We start from the raw sequence: 20,328 nt of genomic DNA, 5'->3' as shown, positions 1-20,328 counted from the left end.
TTTCAGTTGCTCTAAGGTCAATGTGAGCATTTCTGAGTTCGTCAGATTTTAGTTCGACGCCTCGTTCTTTCTCATCAATAATGGTTTGAAGTTTCAAAAGTCTACTATCTCTTTTCTGAATCCTTTATTGAGCTCTCGTTTAGATAATTGCTTAATATACATTTTAGCAAACAGACAGATGACATACTGTCATTTGTCACTGTTCAACTTTGAAATTGAAATCGTTGGAATATATTTAGACCTTTCCAGTTTACTTTAGGCGTAATGTTCCCCATTTCAGAACAGTCTCTTAAGAATAAGATTCTTTGTTTGAATTGTAACCAAATTCTTGTGTCTTCTAATGTACAACCGTTAAACAAAGAAATTATGCTCAAGGGAGTGTCGTAACTCTAATTTCTCTTTCCCTCGAATGACACATGATCTGAAACGGGAAATAAGTGAGTTCTATAAAGATTTTTCTTATTCGTTCTTCATGAAAGGATTTGTTTTCCAAATTCTAATTGTTGCAGGTGGAGGTTTAATCACTGAGAACATTTTTCGCTTTGTTTTAGCGGTTTTCAGTTGTGAGCAGTTATATCCACATACAACAAACACTCAGACAAATTAAGACAAAACATAATCGCAGAACAATATTTTGAGTTACTTTTACAAGCCGAAAAGGAAATGTTTTTAAGGCTACACAGAGAATTTAAATTGTTTGTGTAACAAAGGTACATTGACCTTTGAGGAACATGTAGCGTTGTACTGCGGATATTATTCAAATTGACGTAATGAATGTAATCATTGCCAAAAAAAAAAGAACAAAGTGGCGTCCCCTTTCAGTTTCCGAGATGCTGATCACAGCTTCAGCTTTCAGCTTGCACTGATTTAGACAAATGACATAGCCTGCTGAACAAGTGTCAAAAAAAAAAAAAAAGTTCCCAGTCTTTAAGTATGTGTTTTAAAGTTAAATCACTCAACAAACGCCATGTAGGGCCTAAAGGTGATTTGATACATCTGCACCGAGCTGCTGAGATACGCCAGCAATTTCTCTCGTTCTGGTAAGCTTTAAAGCGCAGTCCTAGCTAATATGTTGCAATAACCTGCAGTGTCTATCATGTAAATTACACGCTCGTATTTTAATTATAAACATCAATTTTGCTGAAATTAAAGTATCAACAAAATAGAAAAGGCGCGCATGTTCTTGAAGATAGAAGTATGAAGAAATTAGGAGAAATACGACGCGTCCTGCATGTGTTTCTAGTCACAGCATCACTTTAAATCTAAATTAAATGCTCTCACAAGGAAACTGGAAGCTAAGAATTTTTCCATTCATTGCAGAAATACATAGAAGGAAAACCAAAGCAAGACTACCAATATACTGAAGATGAGTGGCCGAACTCGAGACCCAAATGACGACATAAAAGAACTAAAACAGAAAGTAAGGACTAAGGAGATAAAGATAGCAGAGTTGGAACAACAGCTACAGAGAGATCGTGTCTGCTATACCAAGAATACCAAAGAGTTTGAAGATGAGAAAAAAGCTCTTGAAAAGGAAGTGGACGAGCTCAAGAAGAAGATAAAATGGTTGGAAGAGGAAGTTCGATATTTTTCAACCAAACCCGCCATCACAAGCCTTAGAGGAGAAATAGAGAAAAAAGACGCTCAAATCGTTTCCTTTGAACATAAACTTGACGCTATTATAAATCAATTGGCAGAAAAGGATAAAAGATTGGAATCTATGGAAAAAAATGCTCAAAAATACATGGCTGAAACAGATGAGTTGAAAAAATCTCGAAATAGGATGGAAGAAGATATAAAATATTTTACTAAAAAGTCTCAAGAGAAGGAGGATGAAAATGATGCGATTAAAAAAGATTTGAACACATACGTGGCTGAAACAGATGAGTTGAAAAAATCTCGAAACAGGATGGAAGAAGATATAAAATATTTTACTAAAATGTCTCGAGAGAAGGAGGAAGATTTGAACAGGTACATGGTTGAAACAGATGAGTTGAAAAAATCTCGAAATAGGATGGAAGAAGATATAAAATATTTTACTAAAAAGTCTCAAGAGAAGGAAGATGAAAATGATGCGATTAAAAAAGATTTGAACAGGTACATGGCTAAAACTGATAAGTTGGAAAAATCTCGAAATAAGCTGTACATTGGTCAGTTGTGTGCTAATGTGATGGAAGCAATATATTGGGAAGTCTTGCCAGAGTACTTTGATGAAGGAAAAGATTACGAGCAGCCACATCTCAGATATATTGATGCAAAAATTAAACAGCTGTGTAAAACTAGAGACGATCAAAAAGAAGCTCAAAGCAGGTGGGTAAAATTGCGAATCGAGAAGATTGATCCAGATAAAAATAATGTTAAGAAAGTAATTGACTTCATGGAAGACAAGTTGAAAGAGAGGAACATAGAGGCCCATCCTTGTCCGTTGAACGAAGAAGAATTACAGGATATTGCAAGTAATTCACCAGGTCAGGATCAGCAATCTTTAAGAAAGGTGATCCAATTACATTTCCACACACTTAGTTGCCATGGCATTTAGTGAAAGAAACAAACTTTCAGCTCTTGTCTTGATACTACAGTCAGGAGTCATGTATATGAATTTTCATACTTGTTTTCTCTGACTTTTTTTAATGTTTGCGTATCACTCAATTGACGAATCGTTGTCGGGTTCAGAAACATAGAACATAGAAGCTGAGACCGAAATGGCACATGGGAAGTACGTTAATTAGATGCATGCTGTGACCGGCGACCCGTGGCATCATCCACTGTTTTTAAAACCATTGAGGTTGTTAACGTTGTGCTGAAGTTACTAAAACAGAAAAACAAGAATACGTTTGATAGATACGAGATAACGCAAGTGCATAAGCGGTTTCGTCTACGCTGCAACCTATAAAAATGCGAAGCCAAACGGCTTTCTAAACCGACTGCATGGATGGCGCAAATGAATACATTATAATATCAATATGTCATTTCCCATGTGTCATTTTGGTCTCAGCTTTTATGTTCTATCATGTTTCTGAGCCCGAAAATGATTCTCCAATTGAGTGTATACGTTGTTATCAATATTTCTATCATTTATCAATTTTTATCAAATTATCAGCTCTTATTTCAATTTTAATTCGATAACACACAATGCAAAAATGTGTTGCCACAAAACTCAACAACCACGTCTTCAAATTCTTAATTTTAAATTCAATCATTACAATTGTTGAATCATGCACTTTAAAATAATTTATAGATACAACTTTTGTCATTTTTGTTTGCCATTAGGGAAGAGGTCTGCAGTACGTAGGGACTTTGTGGACTTTGTTCTTTGTGTTTCTCTTGGAGGTCTCGGTATCTGCGTACTGTACCACGCACAGTGACACACTACGACAACTACGTTTACTGGAGATATTGACCCTAGACACAAGAGAAACAGGAATAACCAAGTGACGACAAACCAACACTGATACTCTTCACGACACAGCACTTATACTACAGTTGTAGTAATTGATTCTGAGGGGGCTTTTATTTATTAGCGCATGGGAGAGGGGGGGGGGGGGGGAGAATTGGCAAAATCACATGGAAAGCTTTACAAACATAAACCCAACACCACTCCATCGTAAAAGTGACATTTTTATAACCCTCCTTGTATCACCCACCCACCCTGCAATAGTCAAAAATTTCCTCAATATTTGATTAGGTTAAACAAAAAGTGTGTTTCCTGTTGCATGAGAAAAATAATTGGGGTCAGTAGGTCGGATTTTTTTTACTGATACAACAGTGGAAATGAGCTTACTGGGAACCCTGTGGTGCATTTGGGAATGAAAAAAAAAAATTAGGGTCGGCAAAAATCGGCAAGGAAATTAGGGTCGATTGAGCAACAGGAAACACACTTATTTTTTTGTTTGACCTGACCCCCCTAAACATTTTCTCAAAACTATGTAACCCACCTATGATTTTGCCGACCCCTCCCCCCAATGCGCTCATAAATTAATGCCGCCTAAGATAAGAATAAGCATTAGCACCCTTTTTCTGGGACTGCACAATTTTGATAAATACATGATTATTAATTTTAAATGCTTTTATTTATCATTAATAGTTATATAATTTAAGTTTGTTTTTGTAGTGATTATTAATAAAGAGATTTCATTAATAGATTAGAAAAGATAAGAATTAGCATACAATTAGATGATTAGAATTCATTTCTTTAGTAGTTATTAGAAGATTATTAATTTATTGATTATTATTAATAATAATAGTTGATTAATGATTTATCAGTAGATGCATATTTAGACCATAGTTATTTGAAGAGGTGATTTTTATCCGAATGATTTCTTTCCCATATTTATCTTTCTCCAACTTTGAATCATGTACACAACCAGCCGGCCTGGCGATTTCTGAGACATTTATTATAAGTTTTTATACTACATATCTAGTTTTCTTTATCAAGACATTTTGTTTTCTTGTGCTTCCTTTGCTTTCTGCTCATCTCTCTTTCTCTAAAAAATGTATAACAGAAACAAAACTTTATTTAAGTGTCAATGTATTTAGATTATACAACTGATTGGGGACAATGAAATGAAACTGAAACGAAGAAATAATCAAAGAAACAAAGTGTTTTAAGAATCCCAACTGGCAAGGAGGCAAACCAGTTGGCTATTAACAAGCATGGTTGAGAAACTGAATTTGAAACTGATATTCTGTTCTGTTCTGTTTTTCTCTGCTCTTTTCTCCTTCCTTTTCTTTCTTTCCCTCCTCCTCCTCCTCCCCTTACACTTCACTTTCAAGGAAGTTTAAGGAAGAGATAAAAATGTTCCTTGATCAAAGAAAATTAGGCTCAAGAACTATACACTAACAAAAATATTCCAAGATGTTATGCTATTTTGCACAAATAAAATGATTTTAAATGGTTTTGATTATGTTTGATTAGTTTGCCTAGGATACATTACTTGAGTCCAACTACTCTAAAAAGATCTCATAAGAAGAACATTTTTACAGGCTACAAAAACTATTACCATATCTTCTCATTGACTCAAGGGTTAGATCTGTGGGTTAGCCATGCCCTGATTTAGGCCCCGTCCACACGTACCCGGAAATTTTTGCATCCGCAAATTATTTTTTGCGGATACGAAAATGTTTGCGTCCACACGCAGCATATTTGAATCGTTTTCACCGTCCACACGTTTCCGTTTTCGTAAAATTTCCAGATACAGATACAAAAATTTCCAGACACGTGTGGACGCAACCCGTATCCGTAAAAAGAGGAATGGCAAATACAAAAATTTACGGATACGTGTGGACGGGGCCTTAGATCAGCCCAGAGGTTGTTTCAGGGTTTGATCTGTGAGTTAGCCAAGCCCTGACTTAGATCAGCCCAGAGGTTGTTTCAGGGTTTGATCTGTGAGTTAGTCATGCCCTGACTTAGATCAGCCCAGAGGTTTTTTCAGGGCTTGATCTTTGAGATAGCATTGCCCTGACTTAGATCAACCCAGGGGTTATTTCAAGTTTCCATAAAATGTGAAAGATTTGGGCATTAAAATAGGTCGTACATTTCATCACCTCGTGATTAGTACATTATAGACGCATCTGTGGATTTGTTAATTTAGTTTTCTCTTAACTTTTTTTTCATATTTATTACAGTCATACTGGTAATGTCAGGATTCTTGAAGTCAATCCTGATGGGAATTATGTGCGGCTCTTCAATACCTCAGCGCATCGGGTAAGTTAATGCAACACTTCACCTTTCACAACTGTGAGTCCAACGGACTAGGTGGCTGGCTCAAGCCCTGCGGCCGTCACATGTGAATTGAGTTTGTTTGATGTGTTGTTCTCTCCTATGCCATGAGAGTTTTCTATGGGTTCTCCAGTTTCCTCCCATGTGAGTTGAGCATTGTGTGCATAGTAATGTAGTAATAATATTAAATGTAGTGGTAGTGTGTATGAGCAAAAAGTGTTCTCAATTAGTGCAAAAGCTCTAGAACAACTAGACACTTGAATAAAGATATTTACTTATTATTTTTTAAGAGCACATAAAGTAAAACCATGAAATGAAAACAAAGTTGATACTGACAAATACTAGCTATTTAGTGACTAATAGTTGCTCTCACTTGACCAGAAAATCCATTACACAAAAGACACAAAATAATATTCTCTTGTGTATTTGTCTTTGTTTAATGAATGTTTTGGCTGAGTGATAGCAATTATTATCAGTCACTAAATACCTACCATTTGTCAGCATCAACTTTGTTTTTATTCATGGTTTTACTTAGGGTTTTTTTTTTTTCTAGGATTTTTAAAAAGAAATTTAAAAAGTAAAATAAAAAGAAGTAAACATCTTTATTCATTCAATAAATTATTATAATTTATGGGCGCATGTGACTCACCCAGTGCTTCACCCTTTGCTCCACCCTGTGACTCACCCTGTACCCTCACCCTGTACCCCACCCTGTGCCTCATCCCTGTGCCCCATCACCGTGCCCCATCCCCATGCCCCACCCTGCGCCCCATCCTTCCAATGCCATTGGTTCACAAATCCCTTTTCTTTCTTCATTCGTCACATCTTTCATTCATTTTCTATTTTTCCATTCATTTAGGATGAAGAGATTGGCGGTTACATGGTTCAACAAAATGTCTCTGGTAGGCCAGTGACTGTTTTTCGATTTCCGCCGAGGACAAGGTTGAAGGCCCTTTCCCACACTACTGTAAGATATCTTGACTTCCACTCTTAGTAAACACCCATTTAGGGGCAAGTTCAAAAAATGGTCCAAAATAGGGACCCGAATTCATTGATTTTGGTGTTGGGTACCCGAGTAAATACCCCCTCCCCCCTTCCCTCACCCCCCCTCCATCACGCTATATCCCCCCACCCCACCCCCTCCCAACACGCTATTGAAATACTCCTTACTGTAGTATCTTTGCTGATTATTTCTACAAGCAAATACGTTGTTTAGCAACCATACAAACAGACACTACATTCACTACTGTATTTGAATTGTAGTTTTAGATATTTTTGAGGACAAAATACAAACAATTTCACTTCCAAAGGTGCTGGATACATCTGTAGTGATTGAAAACTTTTACGGATCACAAGCCTTAATGTTTGAAAGTACTACATGAGCTAAATTCAGAAATATTTGAGCATTTTTGATGCGATACGAGCGGGTTTAAAAAATCGCACGGTTGGCACAATGGCGTGATTCTACTACCACTACCAAAATGCTGAAGTCGCGAATATTCTTTCTTTTTCAAATTTATAGTTCCTCATGAAAATAGTAAGGCAATCGGTGCTAATTAACTAAACAAAAGAAAGCGTTCAAGGGAGCCTGTAGTGGTAGTAATTGACGCTATAATGCAAGTGGCCTGTTGTCGGAGTCACCTAAAGTTTTTGGAGCACCACACCTTCCTGTACATCAGTGCCAGTTATATGACACATTTTCTAGTATAAAGTGTTCATGATAGCAAATGAAAAATTCATTGCCATTCGTTGCCTTCTGTTTTCCGGTAGGTTTGGTCAGCGGGCAGCCTCATGAAGCACAATCCTCCATCAGATTTCTTATGGAAGGAGCAGCATAAATGGGGGACTGGACCTGAATGTACCACAATTCTTTGCAAGCCTAATGGACAGGTAAGATAAGTGAAAAATTCAGAGAATGGGAACCCTGTGTTGAAGAATTCTGATATTTGTATCACGTGACCGTCTAATCCTCTCTGTCACATAATATATGCGATGGTCCTGAAGGGGTAAGATGAGGGCTGGGATTTGGGGGGGGAGGGGGGGGCTGGGAAAATGGGATTTTATGCACTGGGAATAGAATATAGAATGGAATGAAATACTACACTCGTGGTTCCACTTTTTGTTTTCAACATTTAAAAGCCGTCATCTATGACCAATAAATGGAAATCTATGAGAAATTTGAACTCCTTAAGTCGTGGACAAATTTATGTTTTAGTTTATATTTATTCCTGACCGCAACTATAACATAAAAATTCAAAAAAGATTATGTATTTGTTTTCAGGCAGTGGCATGGACAACCGCTGCTTTTCCATTTGGTGTTCCTAATCGAATCCCTACGCGGGACACTGGCCCGGGATCCCCTCGGGATACGGGTTTGGACAGAGAACCTTCGAGAGAGCCAAAATCACCCAGGTATGTATATACACCTATTTCAAAAACGTAGTCTGCGTCACATCCAGAATTTTCTTCGTAAATACCGTGGACTTATTCGAAAGAAAAAGGCCGGATGGAATGCAGGCAACAAAAACGTTGTCATTGCCAAAGGCGATAGGCCATAGGCCATAGGCGAAAAGCGAAAGGAGATAGTCCATACCAAGATCCAAGAATAGCTGGAATGACTTGTGTTTCTGCTTCTTATTCACGTTAAGAACATGGACCTTACAGTACCCTCAGAAACCAATACCTTATAGCTTTACGAATAGTGAGAGAGATAGTGGTGGTATTCGGTCTCAAAACGCACCAAAGTTGTACCAAAATTTTGAAGGTGTTAGATTCAATGGCCCTGACAGATTTTCCAAACACTGCCCAGGTGGTATAAAATATAATTATTCAAGTGTAAAGTCGGAAAAGAATCTCAAAGGAGAGTTTGGTTTGAGTAATAGGGATTTTAAGGCCTGTGGTAACCAGTATCCATACAGACATGAAGTGGAATTAACTGTGAAGCCAGAAAATGTCTGGCCTAGGAAAGACTCTGATGTTGTGTCTACTGTAAAAGTAAGGGTTGATATTATGCAGACTTGTAATGCTGGTGTTACAACAGATATGCCTGTACCACCAGCAGTAAATCTGGTGCAGTATAGAGACGTCAAGTACTCACCGAAAGACCAGGAATGACAGCCAAGATACTTTCACTCGGAATGTCCTAAAGGGATATAACCAGGGTAAAAATGAGTTAACAACTTGTAAGAAACCGTTTGAAGATTCAACAATATCATGCAAAGTTGAAGCTGAATTTCCTGGCCCACATCACCATGACCAGGCAGAGAACAAACAAGTAAACAAAATGTATGACAATTCTTCACCACCAAAATCTCATGTTTCATATGTCGATCTTAAGTCTGGTTCATCAGAGCAGACTAATGCTTTGGGCAATCCAACTGAAGGCTTAAAATGTTCAACTCTGAATCATGGATCTTTAATTCCTTTGTCACATTTGGGTGTTGTGGATCAAACCACATTTTCTAACACTGAACAGACAGATTTTGGCTCAAAATTATTGAATAAGGATGATTTTGCTCCTGGTATTACCAACGAGCTTAAAAGTAATCCTCAAAACTGCATTGTCAAGCAGGAAGCTGCAGTAAAAAAGTCAAAAACTCTGAACAATAAGACAAACACTAAGGAGAAATATGGAAAGGAAAGTACAAGGAAGAGTACTGCTGCAAGTACTGTAAGCTTGTTCCTATCCTTCCAAGACAAAATCCAGAAAATATATTTTTCAATGGACAGTTGATGTCATTCCAGAACAGTTTTGCAGCCAGTAATGGAAATAAACCAGTGATGAATCAGAAGGATGTTTTTAACGTTTCTGCCAATGAAGCAGCTCTTGTTCATTCTAAGAAACCCTAGCTGTCCCTTGCAGTCAATCCCAACAACATATCCTATACAGTACCCTATCGATGCTACCAACCAATCCCAGCCCTACGCTAGTACAATGCAGCATCAAGCAGATATGTTACCATTACATATTGTACAGCAAGGTAATGCAGTACAGAGGGTGATGTCACCTCAGATGCCTACATCGCCAATACAGAATCTATCGGATCTGGTCTCCAAGCTTATCCCAGATGTGAATAATATTTCTGAACAGCAGAATGATAAACAACTAATGGGCTTTGTTGGTAAGTTACACTATAAAATTCCTTTTTTATCGTAGGGGAAACAAAAAAAAATTTTTTAGTACAAATTCCATACTAAACATACTGTCACTTTTCTGGGGGTAATGTCCAATCTTTTCTAGGCCTGGGTCCGTTTGTACAAAGCCTGGATAGCGCTATTGGGCAGATAAATTCTTATCCAGTTGATAAGTCGATGCTGTTTTCCAATAAATTTATCCACTTTTCTCATTTAATGGTTACCAAGGTTTTCACTGACTTCATACTAATTTCTACAGGTTAATTGATAAGTTAGCTGCTCATAGATACCATTAGATACCATTCTGTGGGATTCATATCATTGGTTATAAGCATCAGGTGTTTTTTTGTGCTTGGTAAATTATTAGAGATATAAAACATTTTTAGTTTTCTCAAGCTAATTATTTTTCCGATGAAAAAAAATTGTCTGAAGCTCAGATTTTTTTCTAAGAAAAAATAGCTTGAAGTCTGAAAATAATATTTATTTACAAGTAATTGGCAATGATTGTTGCAGTTGCACATTCTGTATGTGTGATCATTGACTTTGGCAAATGCTTTGCTTTTAAACAAGACTAAGCCTGTACAAGTTTTAGTCAAGGATTATAAGGGATTACAATCTGGCCCACTTTCACTTTTACTAGCAGACAACTAATACATTCAATATTCTATGCATACATAACTCACATGTTAATTTTCATGCAAGGGGTTATAGAGCTATATGACCTCCATAGCAAAAAAAAGTTTTGTCCTTTAATTTGACTCTCCCTGAGGTTTTATAGAAAGGGTCATTAACATTATACAATATATGTAATTTATGTATAACTTTAGAAAGCACTGTGTTAATATCCAAGATACATTTGTGCAAAATATTGTTCAAAAATATCTCCTAAAAACAATATAAAATGACTGCTTATGTCTCAGTATTGTGACATAAACACTCTGGGAGGTGTAGAGCACTCAAGAAGGAGAACACTTGGCTACGCCTTGCGTTACTAAACTTGCATCTCTCATGCTCTACAGCTCCCAGCGTGTTTATATCACAGTACAGAGACATGCATGCCCATTCTATTATCATATATTATTAATTATTCATTTTTTCTCTGCAATCATTTCAAACCAGGTCCATGCGCAACTGTAGGCATGCCATTCAACAAAGACATGTTACGGCGCAAGAGCCAGTGTGCATGTCCAAACTGTGTTGCAGGTGTTAATAGTAATCCCAGTCCAATGCAGCCAAAATACCATAATTGTCACTATATTGGTTGTGGAAAGGTGAGTAGTAGGTGCTAACTATGTTCACACCTCATTCAAATATAAACTAAGCTTTGAATCATTTAAAATATGCTGGAATAAGACAACAATCCATCAAAAATGAAATAAAATTTCTTGTTCTACCTACATAATTTTCCTCCTTATTTTTATTATTTATCTGATTTACCTTGGATTTTTTCCTAGTTTTTGTTTTTGTTTTCCTGCTGGATTTCTGATATAATTATGAATCTCTTTATTGTTTTAATGAAATCGTCTTGAATGTTTCCATGAGAAGACAGAGAGGAGATAATCCCAGATTCAATATCTAGTGTTAAAATGAATTCAAATATTACTTTCCAATATTCAAGCTTAAAATATTTTACACCTGTATGTACATAGAAGAAAAAAACGTCTAATTGATGTTTACAAAAATCATTTTATTTTTCTGTATGTGATTATGCCATGTTTGATTGGCTCATTTGAATATACATATAGTCCTTGTCTTAATAAGAGGGTAGCACTTTATGACCAGTGCCTAACAAAACCTGTGGCCCTCAGAGGGGAAAACCTGGAGCAACACGAGTATATAAATATTTAAATGTAGTTAAATTCACCACAAATAACTAAAGTGATAAAACATTTTGTCTTAGAAGATCATTTTATAGTGACATCGTCTACACCATGATTAGACCAAATATTCTAGTTAATCTTCTCACTAGTGGAGACAAATTGACCCCCTCCCCCATGGGGTAGGGCTTAGCACTTGACCCACAGAGAACAAGTGAAGGACAAAAATGAATGTTTTTTTTGGCAAAATGCCATAACTCATATGGAGTTATTTTTACCCATACACCCTGTTTCTCTAAATTTTCTGGTGGTAAAATTGTGATGTTTTTTTTCTAGGTGTATGGCAAGACTTCCCACCTGAAGGCTCATTTAAGATGGCACAGAGGGGAACGACCCTTTGTCTGTAGTTGGGTAAGTCTTTACACCGATCAAATTTACACTGAAACAAATTTGTAGATTTTTTACTTAAAGTATTTTCGAAATAAAAGTCAAATTTCCGAAATGAATATACTGTGGGTTTGTATGTGTAATAAATAACATATTTATGCATAGAAATAGTAATCGTGAACACCTAGTATTGAGGGGGAGGGGAGGGGGTTTTCACTGGTCAGTATGGGGTTGATATTGTACTACTATTTTAACCTTACCCTGAGCGATATGAAGTACAAAATCAAGAGTAAATTAACTAAAAGAAAGAATCCCCACGCCCCATCATTAACACTCTTCCATGTGTTATGTGTTATTTTTAGAATCATTGATGCTATTTTTAGAGTCATCGATGCTATTTTTAAGATTATTCAAATGATCGTTTTACTGCACGCATATACTGTGCATGCTCAAAAAAAACATGGTAAATGTGATTCTAAAAGTAGCATCTAACGGTGCCTGAGATTCTTTCTCTTTATTCATTTTCTCTATTAGAATTCTTTTATACAATTAGTTTCAGTTATGAGGTTAGTGTGAGTGAGCGCAAGCTCATTGAGTTTCACCCTCCCCTTCTTCCTCCCTGCCCCCCTCTCCCTCCGTCACGCAAGCTACACCCATCCTTCCTCTTGCTTAAAAAACGTCAATGTAGCGGGCTATTTATATTTTTCTAATACGTTTGCCACAGAGCGTCGATGGGATGCATTGCGGAAAAAGCTTCACTCGTTCGGACGAACTACAAAGACACCTACGAACTCATACGAAAGAGAAAGCTCATCGGTGTAATATCTGTAACAAGGCTTTTGGGCGCAGTGACCATCTGACCAAACACTTGAGAATACACAAAGCAAAAGACGCAGACAGCAGCGGGGAGAAGAACGAATTGCAACCTGGCAATAAAGATACGACGACGCATGATCATTCTACGACAAGAGGCCCTGAGAATGAGTCGTGAATCGAAGCCGGAGATATTGAAGTAAAACTTTATTTACGACACTAGTGCGAATAATAATGGTACGCTTAAAAAGAATTTCATTGGGATATAACAGTGCTGCGCCCCCTTAATTTTTGCAGCACCGACGTCATCGTCGACGTCATCCAACATCATTCAAACTATTTTGTATATAGATAGATATATGACAAACATGTGTTTTACTAGCCACTGAAGCACATGCGACCGTAAGCTTAAGCATTGATGGTTTTCACAGCCACCATGTTGGATGAATTTAACAAAAAATTTGCTATTAGTCTCTCTTGTTATATCATCCAACATGGCCGCCGTGTCTTTTGCTATTTCATTCTCTTGGAAAGATTAAAAACCAGCAATTCCGGCCTTTTGGAGAAATGCTGATGCAAACATAAACTGAAGGTACTTGTCACCGATGTGATGATAATGGCGATCTTTCAAGAGAATTTTGAGAAACTTGAAATGCAGTCTGTATAATATTTCGACGATTAAGAATTTAATACTACTCAACTCAGTGCAAGACCAATTAGTTCAGTTAATAATAATGTCGACAGTTTCCAAAATTGGAATCTCTGGTCCAATCAAAAGGATCCTTCAATCAAATCTGTATACTTTCTATTTTGACTGTATAAAAGCTAACAATAGTATTTCTCCCATCCCTCCCCTATCAAAAATTGACCTCCCCACCCCTCACTCCGAACGCGACTCGAGACATCTGTCCTCATTGGCAACAGTTACTCATTAATAGCTCTTGAAAAGAGTAAGATTTATTTTTTTATAGCAACTACAGATAATGTTGTAGGAACATGTTCTGCTGGACTTACATATTGCTTTTTTTCGCTCTTGCGATGCAAGAAAAACCCGTAGTTTTCTTGTACTTTTGCCAAGGCTCTTTTGCACAGGCGGATTTTGTTGTAAAAATGCTTAAACTGCCATGAAAGTTCCATCAAAAGTCTCCTGCACGAACGGGTCTTAAAAGCTCATTACCAATTCACCATTTTTAGCTGATGTTTTCCCATTTCAGACCACGTGTTATTTTCTTGAAAAAAGATTGTTTGAGTTGTATTCGTATTCATGTATCTTTTTATATGTAACCGTTAGACAAAAAAAAGAAAAAAAAAAATGATGCGGCTATAGGTAATAATAGTTGGTTTAAAATGGGTAAACTTTACGCTCAAGGTAAAAACGATCATCCATGTGGCTTTCCTTCACAGCATACAGCATTCAGGGATCATTCGCTACACTGTATTTTGATATCTGTGTCTTTGATAATGTTCGATAATATTTAATAAAATATTTAAATAAATAATACATATTTATCATTTGTGCCGGTCAGAAAATGCTCATTTTTGGTAACATTATTTTGTGTAATCGTTTCATATTTTAAAAATGTAATCCAAATCTTGTAAATAAAATAATATACTAGCAATCAAAAAAATTGGAGCTGTTGCATTCTTTTAGAGTATAGAATTAGATGGTTAGGATGTTTGGTGGTTTTTTTTTCACTTTTGCTGACCAATTTATTAGCGTGAGCATCATTTTTTTCTCAGTGATATTAATTAATTGATAAAAACATACATTTTTTCCCCCGTCTATTGAATGGCTTCCAATCTTAATCACGCCCAATCAAAAGCAGAGGTTCAAGTTTCTCGACCAATGAAATCGCGGAGTTACGTAATACCGTGACTACTAAATGGATTCCACTCTTAACCAATCGAAAGCAGAGAAGCAAGTGTCTTGACCAATGAAATTGAAGGTAACATACAATATCATGACTGACACTAGAATTTTGAAGAGTTTGAGTGAGAAAACAAATGTTTGTTTTCTCCAAGTATACAAATAATTTCGCGAGTATGCTTTTGTCAGACCAAGATACTGACTGCATTAACAAACACAATATGAAAGAATTAGCCTTAAGTTTCAAGCATGGACACTAAGTTTTGGCATTTTGTGAAGTCCAATTTATCCGGCATGTTTGAAAGTCAAATTTACAAATGTTTTGACTAATTTACATACGGATTCAGAGAATGCGCAGACGTTTTTCACTCATGTTGTCATGACTAGGACTGATAAATAGCTTATACCAAATCACTTAATTCAAGAACATTTGGTTGGAAGTCAGTCTACCGTTATTCCCCCAGTCATATGAATCTGTCTCCTTGAAGCGTACCATCAGTACGTAGACCTTCTTAGAGTCTGCGTGACCTTCTTCGTAGGGCTGAAGGTTACTTGAACCGGGATGGGAAGGGGAAAGAGATAAGATCAAAGAAGCCACACTCAGAAATGTGTGCCTTTAAGGTTTTTATTTCAAACCATGAAATTGAGATAAAAATTACACATTCTTCATGATTGCCTTCAAGCTCAAACATAAATAACACGATCAAGCCTGATCAGTTTGTAATCAAGCGGCAAATTTTATCTTCTAATAATTTTGTACAAATATCATTAACAATATAACACTTGGAAACCGTTGAAGACACTCCAAGTCCAAATAAACCTCAAAAAAGACTGGTAACGAAACTACCCCGCAAAGAATTGTGGGATGAGAACTCAGCTCCAGAATTCTTTGCAGGGCGACTTCGTTAAAACTCTTCCTCGAGGGAAAAAGCTACAGTAAAATTATTTTGGAAGTGGGGATTGTGTTTCTACCTAGGCGTACCCAAAATCTCTCAGTCTTACATTTAAAGGTAACAACACGAGGTATAGGGTACGAGAGAGATGAATATACGAAAAGTGACAGGTGCAGTGTTCTTATCCAGTGACATGATTTAGAACACAGACAGAAGAACAAGATTAGGATAATTCGGATAAATTAAGTGTGTATTGCAGGTCGAGTATCGATAGTATACGCAGACTCAAATTCTGCGTTGCTCGGCAGCAGCAATAGATTGCTGCATGATGGAGACATTCTACTACAACTACCAGAATTCTTCACGGCAAGTAAATTTTCTTTGCGTTTAAATTTGTATTCTTTTATGAGAATAGCAAGGGATTCTGGTATTACACAACTGGTTAAAGCAGAGCTGCAACGAGTCTGTGTATATTGCTGATGCTTGTGTTGCAAGCGAAACTACTCTAGGCTTTTCAGTTCACGCCTGCAATTAATGACCAATAACAATTTTCACTGCACTAATGCGTAGTCAGCTCATTCTACCAGTAACGATCCAGTTATATAAATTCAGAAAATATTACATTTTTTAACGCCTTTTTGATATCTGTGTTCTTGATTTCTGGACTGATTTTCGTATTATTTTTTATATAAAAACTTAGGAATTACATAGCGTTCAATTCCGATTTGCAACATGGCATGATTTGCAAGATTACTGGTTGGCCATAAAGTATTCAAGTTTATCTAGTTTGATGGGTTGATAGGAAAAACACAGCCAACGAGTACCAAAGAACACTAATTTTGTTCTAGTTTTAAGAGTTTTGCGCCCATAGAAGTAAGCAATTTGCAACTAATACAGATAAAGTGCTCGCACTAAACCCGTGAAACAAATACTAATTTTTAGTACTAAATAGTGATAATCAAACAATAGGAAACAAAGGATTCTGTTTGAATTACTACTAATTAGTATTAAATAATATTCACGGGTTTAGTGCGTGCACTCTACTTATGATTGGTTAACTTCGAAAGAGTGTCCCAAGTAGACCTTTTGCATATGAGACACGTGTCCGTTGTACCAAGACGTCCCACTTAGCAAGCACCGTGATAAGATAATGAGGGTTCTAAAAGCATCATTATCACCCTATGAATACATGCCATTGTTGATGAGCAGCCTTACTATACAAATTAACGGTTCTTTTATTTAATAATAATAATATAATATAATTTATTTATATAGCGCTCATCTCCAAAATTGTCCAAGGCGCTTCACAAAAAATTACAATAGAATATTTACAATAGTTACAAAATGCTTACCTATTGATTATGAATAAAATGTAAATATTTAAAAGATAAAACTAATTAATAATTGCAATATATAAAACAAATCTAAGTCACGTAGTCTTTAAATATACTCCTTATTATTAAGAAAAAGAGAAAATAAATGTGTCTTAAGTCTATTCTTAAAACTAGCAACTGTTGAACTTAAACGAATCTCTAAGGGAAGCCTATTCCACAGTCTTGGAGCAGAAAAGGAGAAGGATCTGAAACCATAAGTATTAAGCCTAGCTTTAGGCTCAACGAGGAGTTTATTAGAGGCAGAGCGTAGAGAATAACTGGAGGAGCGATAGGTCAAAAGATCAGACAAATATGAAGGAGCAAGGCCATTCAAGGCCTTGTAAGTTAACAGCAGCAGCTTAAAAATGACTCGGTAGTGAACAGGTAACCAGTGAAGATCAACCAGCACAGGAGTGATATGATCGAATTTCTTAGTGAAGGTGACAATACGAGCTGCAGGGTTCTGTATTCTTTGCAACCTCTCAACAAGATATTTAGGTAATCCATACAAGAGAGCATTGCAATAGTCAAGTTTAGAAGAAATAAAAGCATGAATAACTGTCTGAGCAGAATCAACGGTTAAATATTTACGAATAGCAGACAGATTCCTTAGGTGGAAGTAGGAGGATTTACAGATATTGCTAACTTGGAGTTCACCAGTCATACGGTCATCAAAAACCACTCCAAGATTAACAGCTGATAAACAAGGGACAATTATGTTCCCGCAGACTTGAATCTCAGTCAACAAAGGACAGTCTTGAAACCTAGAGTGGATACACATCAGCTCCGTTTTATCGTGGTTTAACTTCAGTCCATTAACAAGCATCCATTCAGAAATATCAGATAGACACTCTTCTAAAGATTGTCTAGATTGAGCAAACTGATCATTGCCTTTAAAAGATAAATAAAGCTGAGAATCATCGGCGTAAAAATGATAACTGAGATTATGTCGCTTAAGAATATCTGCCAGTGGAGATGTGTAAAGCAAGTAAAGAACCGGGCCTAGTACAGAGCCTTGCGGTACCCCAACAAGATTGCAAAGGCCGGGAAGATGAACATTCATTAATACCTACAAATTGCTTCCTATTAGACAGGTAGGATCTAAACCAGCTTAAAACAACATCACCAATACCAAACCGATTAGCAAGTCTATCCAGTAAAGTATCATGAACGACAGTATCAAAAGCAGCTGACATATCAAGAAAAATAAGGATGACACAGTTACCAGCATCAATAGATTGAAGGATGTCGTTATGAATTAAAACCAAAGCTGTCTCAGTACTATGCATGGCTTTGTAAGCCGACTGAAGTGGATCGTGCAGATTATATTTAGTTAAATAATCATTCAACTGATGAGCAACAGCCTTTTCAATTAGTTTAGAGATAAATGGTAGATTAGAAACAGGTCGAAAATTAGAAAAAACTTCAAAGTCAGCATTCGGTTTTTTAAGAATAGGTGTCAGTTTAGCAATCTTGAGAGAATCAGGAAATACGCCCTGGGAGAGAGATAGATTAATAATATTTATAAACACTGGAATTAAAAGATCAAGACATTCCATAAGAAGAGAAGCAGGAATAGGATCTAGGCTACATGACTTAGCTGTGGACCCAACTAAATGTGAAACCTCGTCATAGCCTAGAGTGTCGAAATTTTGAAAAACAGAAGAACAATTAACAGGATCTGGTTGGAGTCGATGCTGAACAGGAAGAATTTTTAAAATGTCCTGTCTGATGCGCTCAATCTTATTAGAAAAGAACTGGATGAAAGAATTTGCCAGACAGGTGTCGTCAGAACTAGGAGGATACTGTAAGCTTTGTTTAGGCTGGAGTAGCCCGGACACAATCTTAAAAAGAGCACGTTGGTCATTTCCATTATCGGCGATAACACTAGTGAAAAACTGCTGTTTAGAAGAAAACAGCATCTTGTTAACAACAGCGCATTGCCTAGAAAATAGTACTTTGTCTGAAGCAAGTCCTGTCGCTCTCCAACGACGTTCATACCTTCGCCTCAACTTTTTCTGAGAGTCAATTTCATGGTTGTACCAGGGCGCTTTTTTAGTTCGGACAGTAATGGCCTTACGCTTAAGCGGAGCATGAGAATCAATCGCAGAGGAAAGTGCATCATGATAATGAGATACCAGCTTAGACAGATCAGAATTGTCAACATGAGCAAAAGCACCACTAATTTCGCACCTAAATGATTCAAGACAGATAGATTTCAAATTACGAAAAGAAATAACTTTTGTTTTGTTAAGAGGCTTGACAAGATCTAAGTGACAAAGAACAGGACAATGGTCAGAAATGATTATATCGGACATGTGAATGTCAGATAGTAAAGAATCATCAGAGCGAGTAATCATCAGATCAAGAGTATGACCACTATGGAAAGTAGAACAAAGAACATGCTGTTTAAGGTCGAAAGAGTCCAGAAGGTCCAGAAACCTCCTTGCTGAAGGATCATTGACATCATTAACATGGAAATTGAAGTCTCCCAGAAGGAGTATGGTTTCAGGAAAAATTACAACTTGCTCCAAAAAATCAGAAAATTCTTCAAGAAATGCCGAAACTGACAAGCCGTTAACTTGTGAAGGCGGTGGACGATAGATGACAAAAATCCTGACCTTAGTTAAATTAGTTAATAAAATTTCAAGGCATTCGAATGATGAAAATGAGTGACAAAGTTCCTTTTTAATTTGAAGATTGTCCCTATAAAGAAGGCCAACACCTCCACCACGCATATTGTTCTCTCTAGGAGAGTGTATAAACTGGAATCCTTCAGGGCAAAGCTCAGCAATACTTGCTTCATCTCCAGCAGAATTGAGCCATGTTTCAGTTATAGCCATGATATTTGGGTGAGGTGGGAGGGAATATTCTTCTTTTGTTTTGTTTTTAATGGACGAATGAATGGAGGAAGAATAGTGATGAGTTGGCGACTCATTGATTGGATCCGTTTTTATTCCTTGTCACAACGAAAGTTTCAATAATGTTAATTCATTAGAAATCTTCGTCTTCTGTTTCGTATAGTTAGGCGTTGAATTCGCACGCGAGCAGCAGCATTACGACGTTGAAAGTTCAGTATCGGTATTCTCATCCTTATCACGATTTCTTCAAATGTTTCTATAGTTTCCCCGGTTAGATACGAAAATTCAGTATTCGTGGCGAGTTTATAAGGACACTGTAATAATCTCTACCACCGTTCATTTCGGGACCAAAGACACCCAAACAATCCAGGACGTCAAATGGATATTCATCACGGCCAAAAACCTGAAAGACTAGCATTGTTATGAAACACTGAAGCCATGCTAAAAATTTCAAAGGAAAAAAC

At 36.8% G+C, this 20,328-nt stretch overlaps 2 protein-coding genes across 10 annotated transcripts in view; one reads left to right on the top strand and one right to left on the bottom strand.

Annotated features, from left to right (window-relative positions):
- LOC148912739 (uncharacterized) overlaps window positions 1-12,081 on the top strand; it is a 41,417-nt gene extending 29,336 nt beyond the window's left edge. For 4 of the 9 annotated variants that reach the window (XM_089026495.1, XM_089026493.1, XM_089026491.1 and 1 more), the window contains 8 exons: window positions 1,321-1,971; window positions 2,098-2,310; window positions 5,626-5,704; window positions 6,579-6,686; window positions 7,490-7,609; window positions 8,001-8,131; window positions 10,973-11,124; window positions 12,007-12,081. In XM_089026495.1, the coding sequence (XP_088882621.1) occupies window positions 1,367-1,971; window positions 2,098-2,310; window positions 5,626-5,704; window positions 6,579-6,686; window positions 7,490-7,609; window positions 8,001-8,131; window positions 10,973-11,063 (1,347 nt within the window). In that variant the 5' untranslated portion in view covers window positions 1,321-1,366 and the 3' untranslated portion in view covers window positions 11,064-11,124; window positions 12,007-12,081. Of the gene's footprint in view, window positions 1-915; window positions 1,041-1,320; window positions 1,972-2,097; window positions 2,495-3,270; window positions 4,897-5,625; window positions 5,705-6,578; window positions 6,687-7,489; window positions 7,610-8,000; window positions 8,132-10,972; window positions 11,125-12,006 lie in introns of those variants that run through there. The other 5 variants (XM_089026494.1, XM_089026496.1, XM_089026499.1 and 2 more) reach the window with 5 other exon arrangements.
- Window positions 12,082-16,978: 4,897 nt separating this feature from the next.
- LOC148912738 (uncharacterized) lies at window positions 16,979-19,846 on the bottom strand. Its single transcript, XM_089026832.1, has 3 exons — window positions 18,269-19,846; window positions 17,393-17,913; window positions 16,979-16,982 (listed from the first exon to the last, which is right to left on the bottom strand). The coding sequence occupies exons 1-3, from the start codon at window positions 19,844-19,846 to the stop codon at window positions 16,979-16,981; spliced, it is 2,103 nt and encodes a 700-aa protein (XP_088882958.1).
- Between the last annotated feature and the right edge of the window lie 482 nt (window positions 19,847-20,328).

Source organism: Actinia tenebrosa, unplaced genomic scaffold, assembly GCF_029948245.1.
Source record: "Actinia tenebrosa isolate PJP-AT-01 unplaced genomic scaffold, QUT_ActTen_1.0 PGA_scaffold10__47_contigs__length_13832649, whole genome shotgun sequence".
In the NCBI taxonomy this organism is placed as follows: Eukaryota; Metazoa; Cnidaria; class Anthozoa; order Actiniaria; family Actiniidae; genus Actinia; species Actinia tenebrosa.
This window is presented reverse-complemented; position numbering and strand designations above follow the sequence as displayed.

Bases quoted from the DNA above. Each gene is read 5' to 3' on its own strand.
- LOC148912738 (XM_089026832.1), bottom strand. From the start codon at position 19,846: ATGGCTATAACTGAAACATGGCTCAATTCTGCTGGAGATGAAGCAAGT. The intron at 17,914-18,268 runs GTTTTAATTCAT...GATGATTCTCAG, and splicing joins ATAGTACTGAGACAGCTTTG to CTTTATTTATCTTTTAAAGG.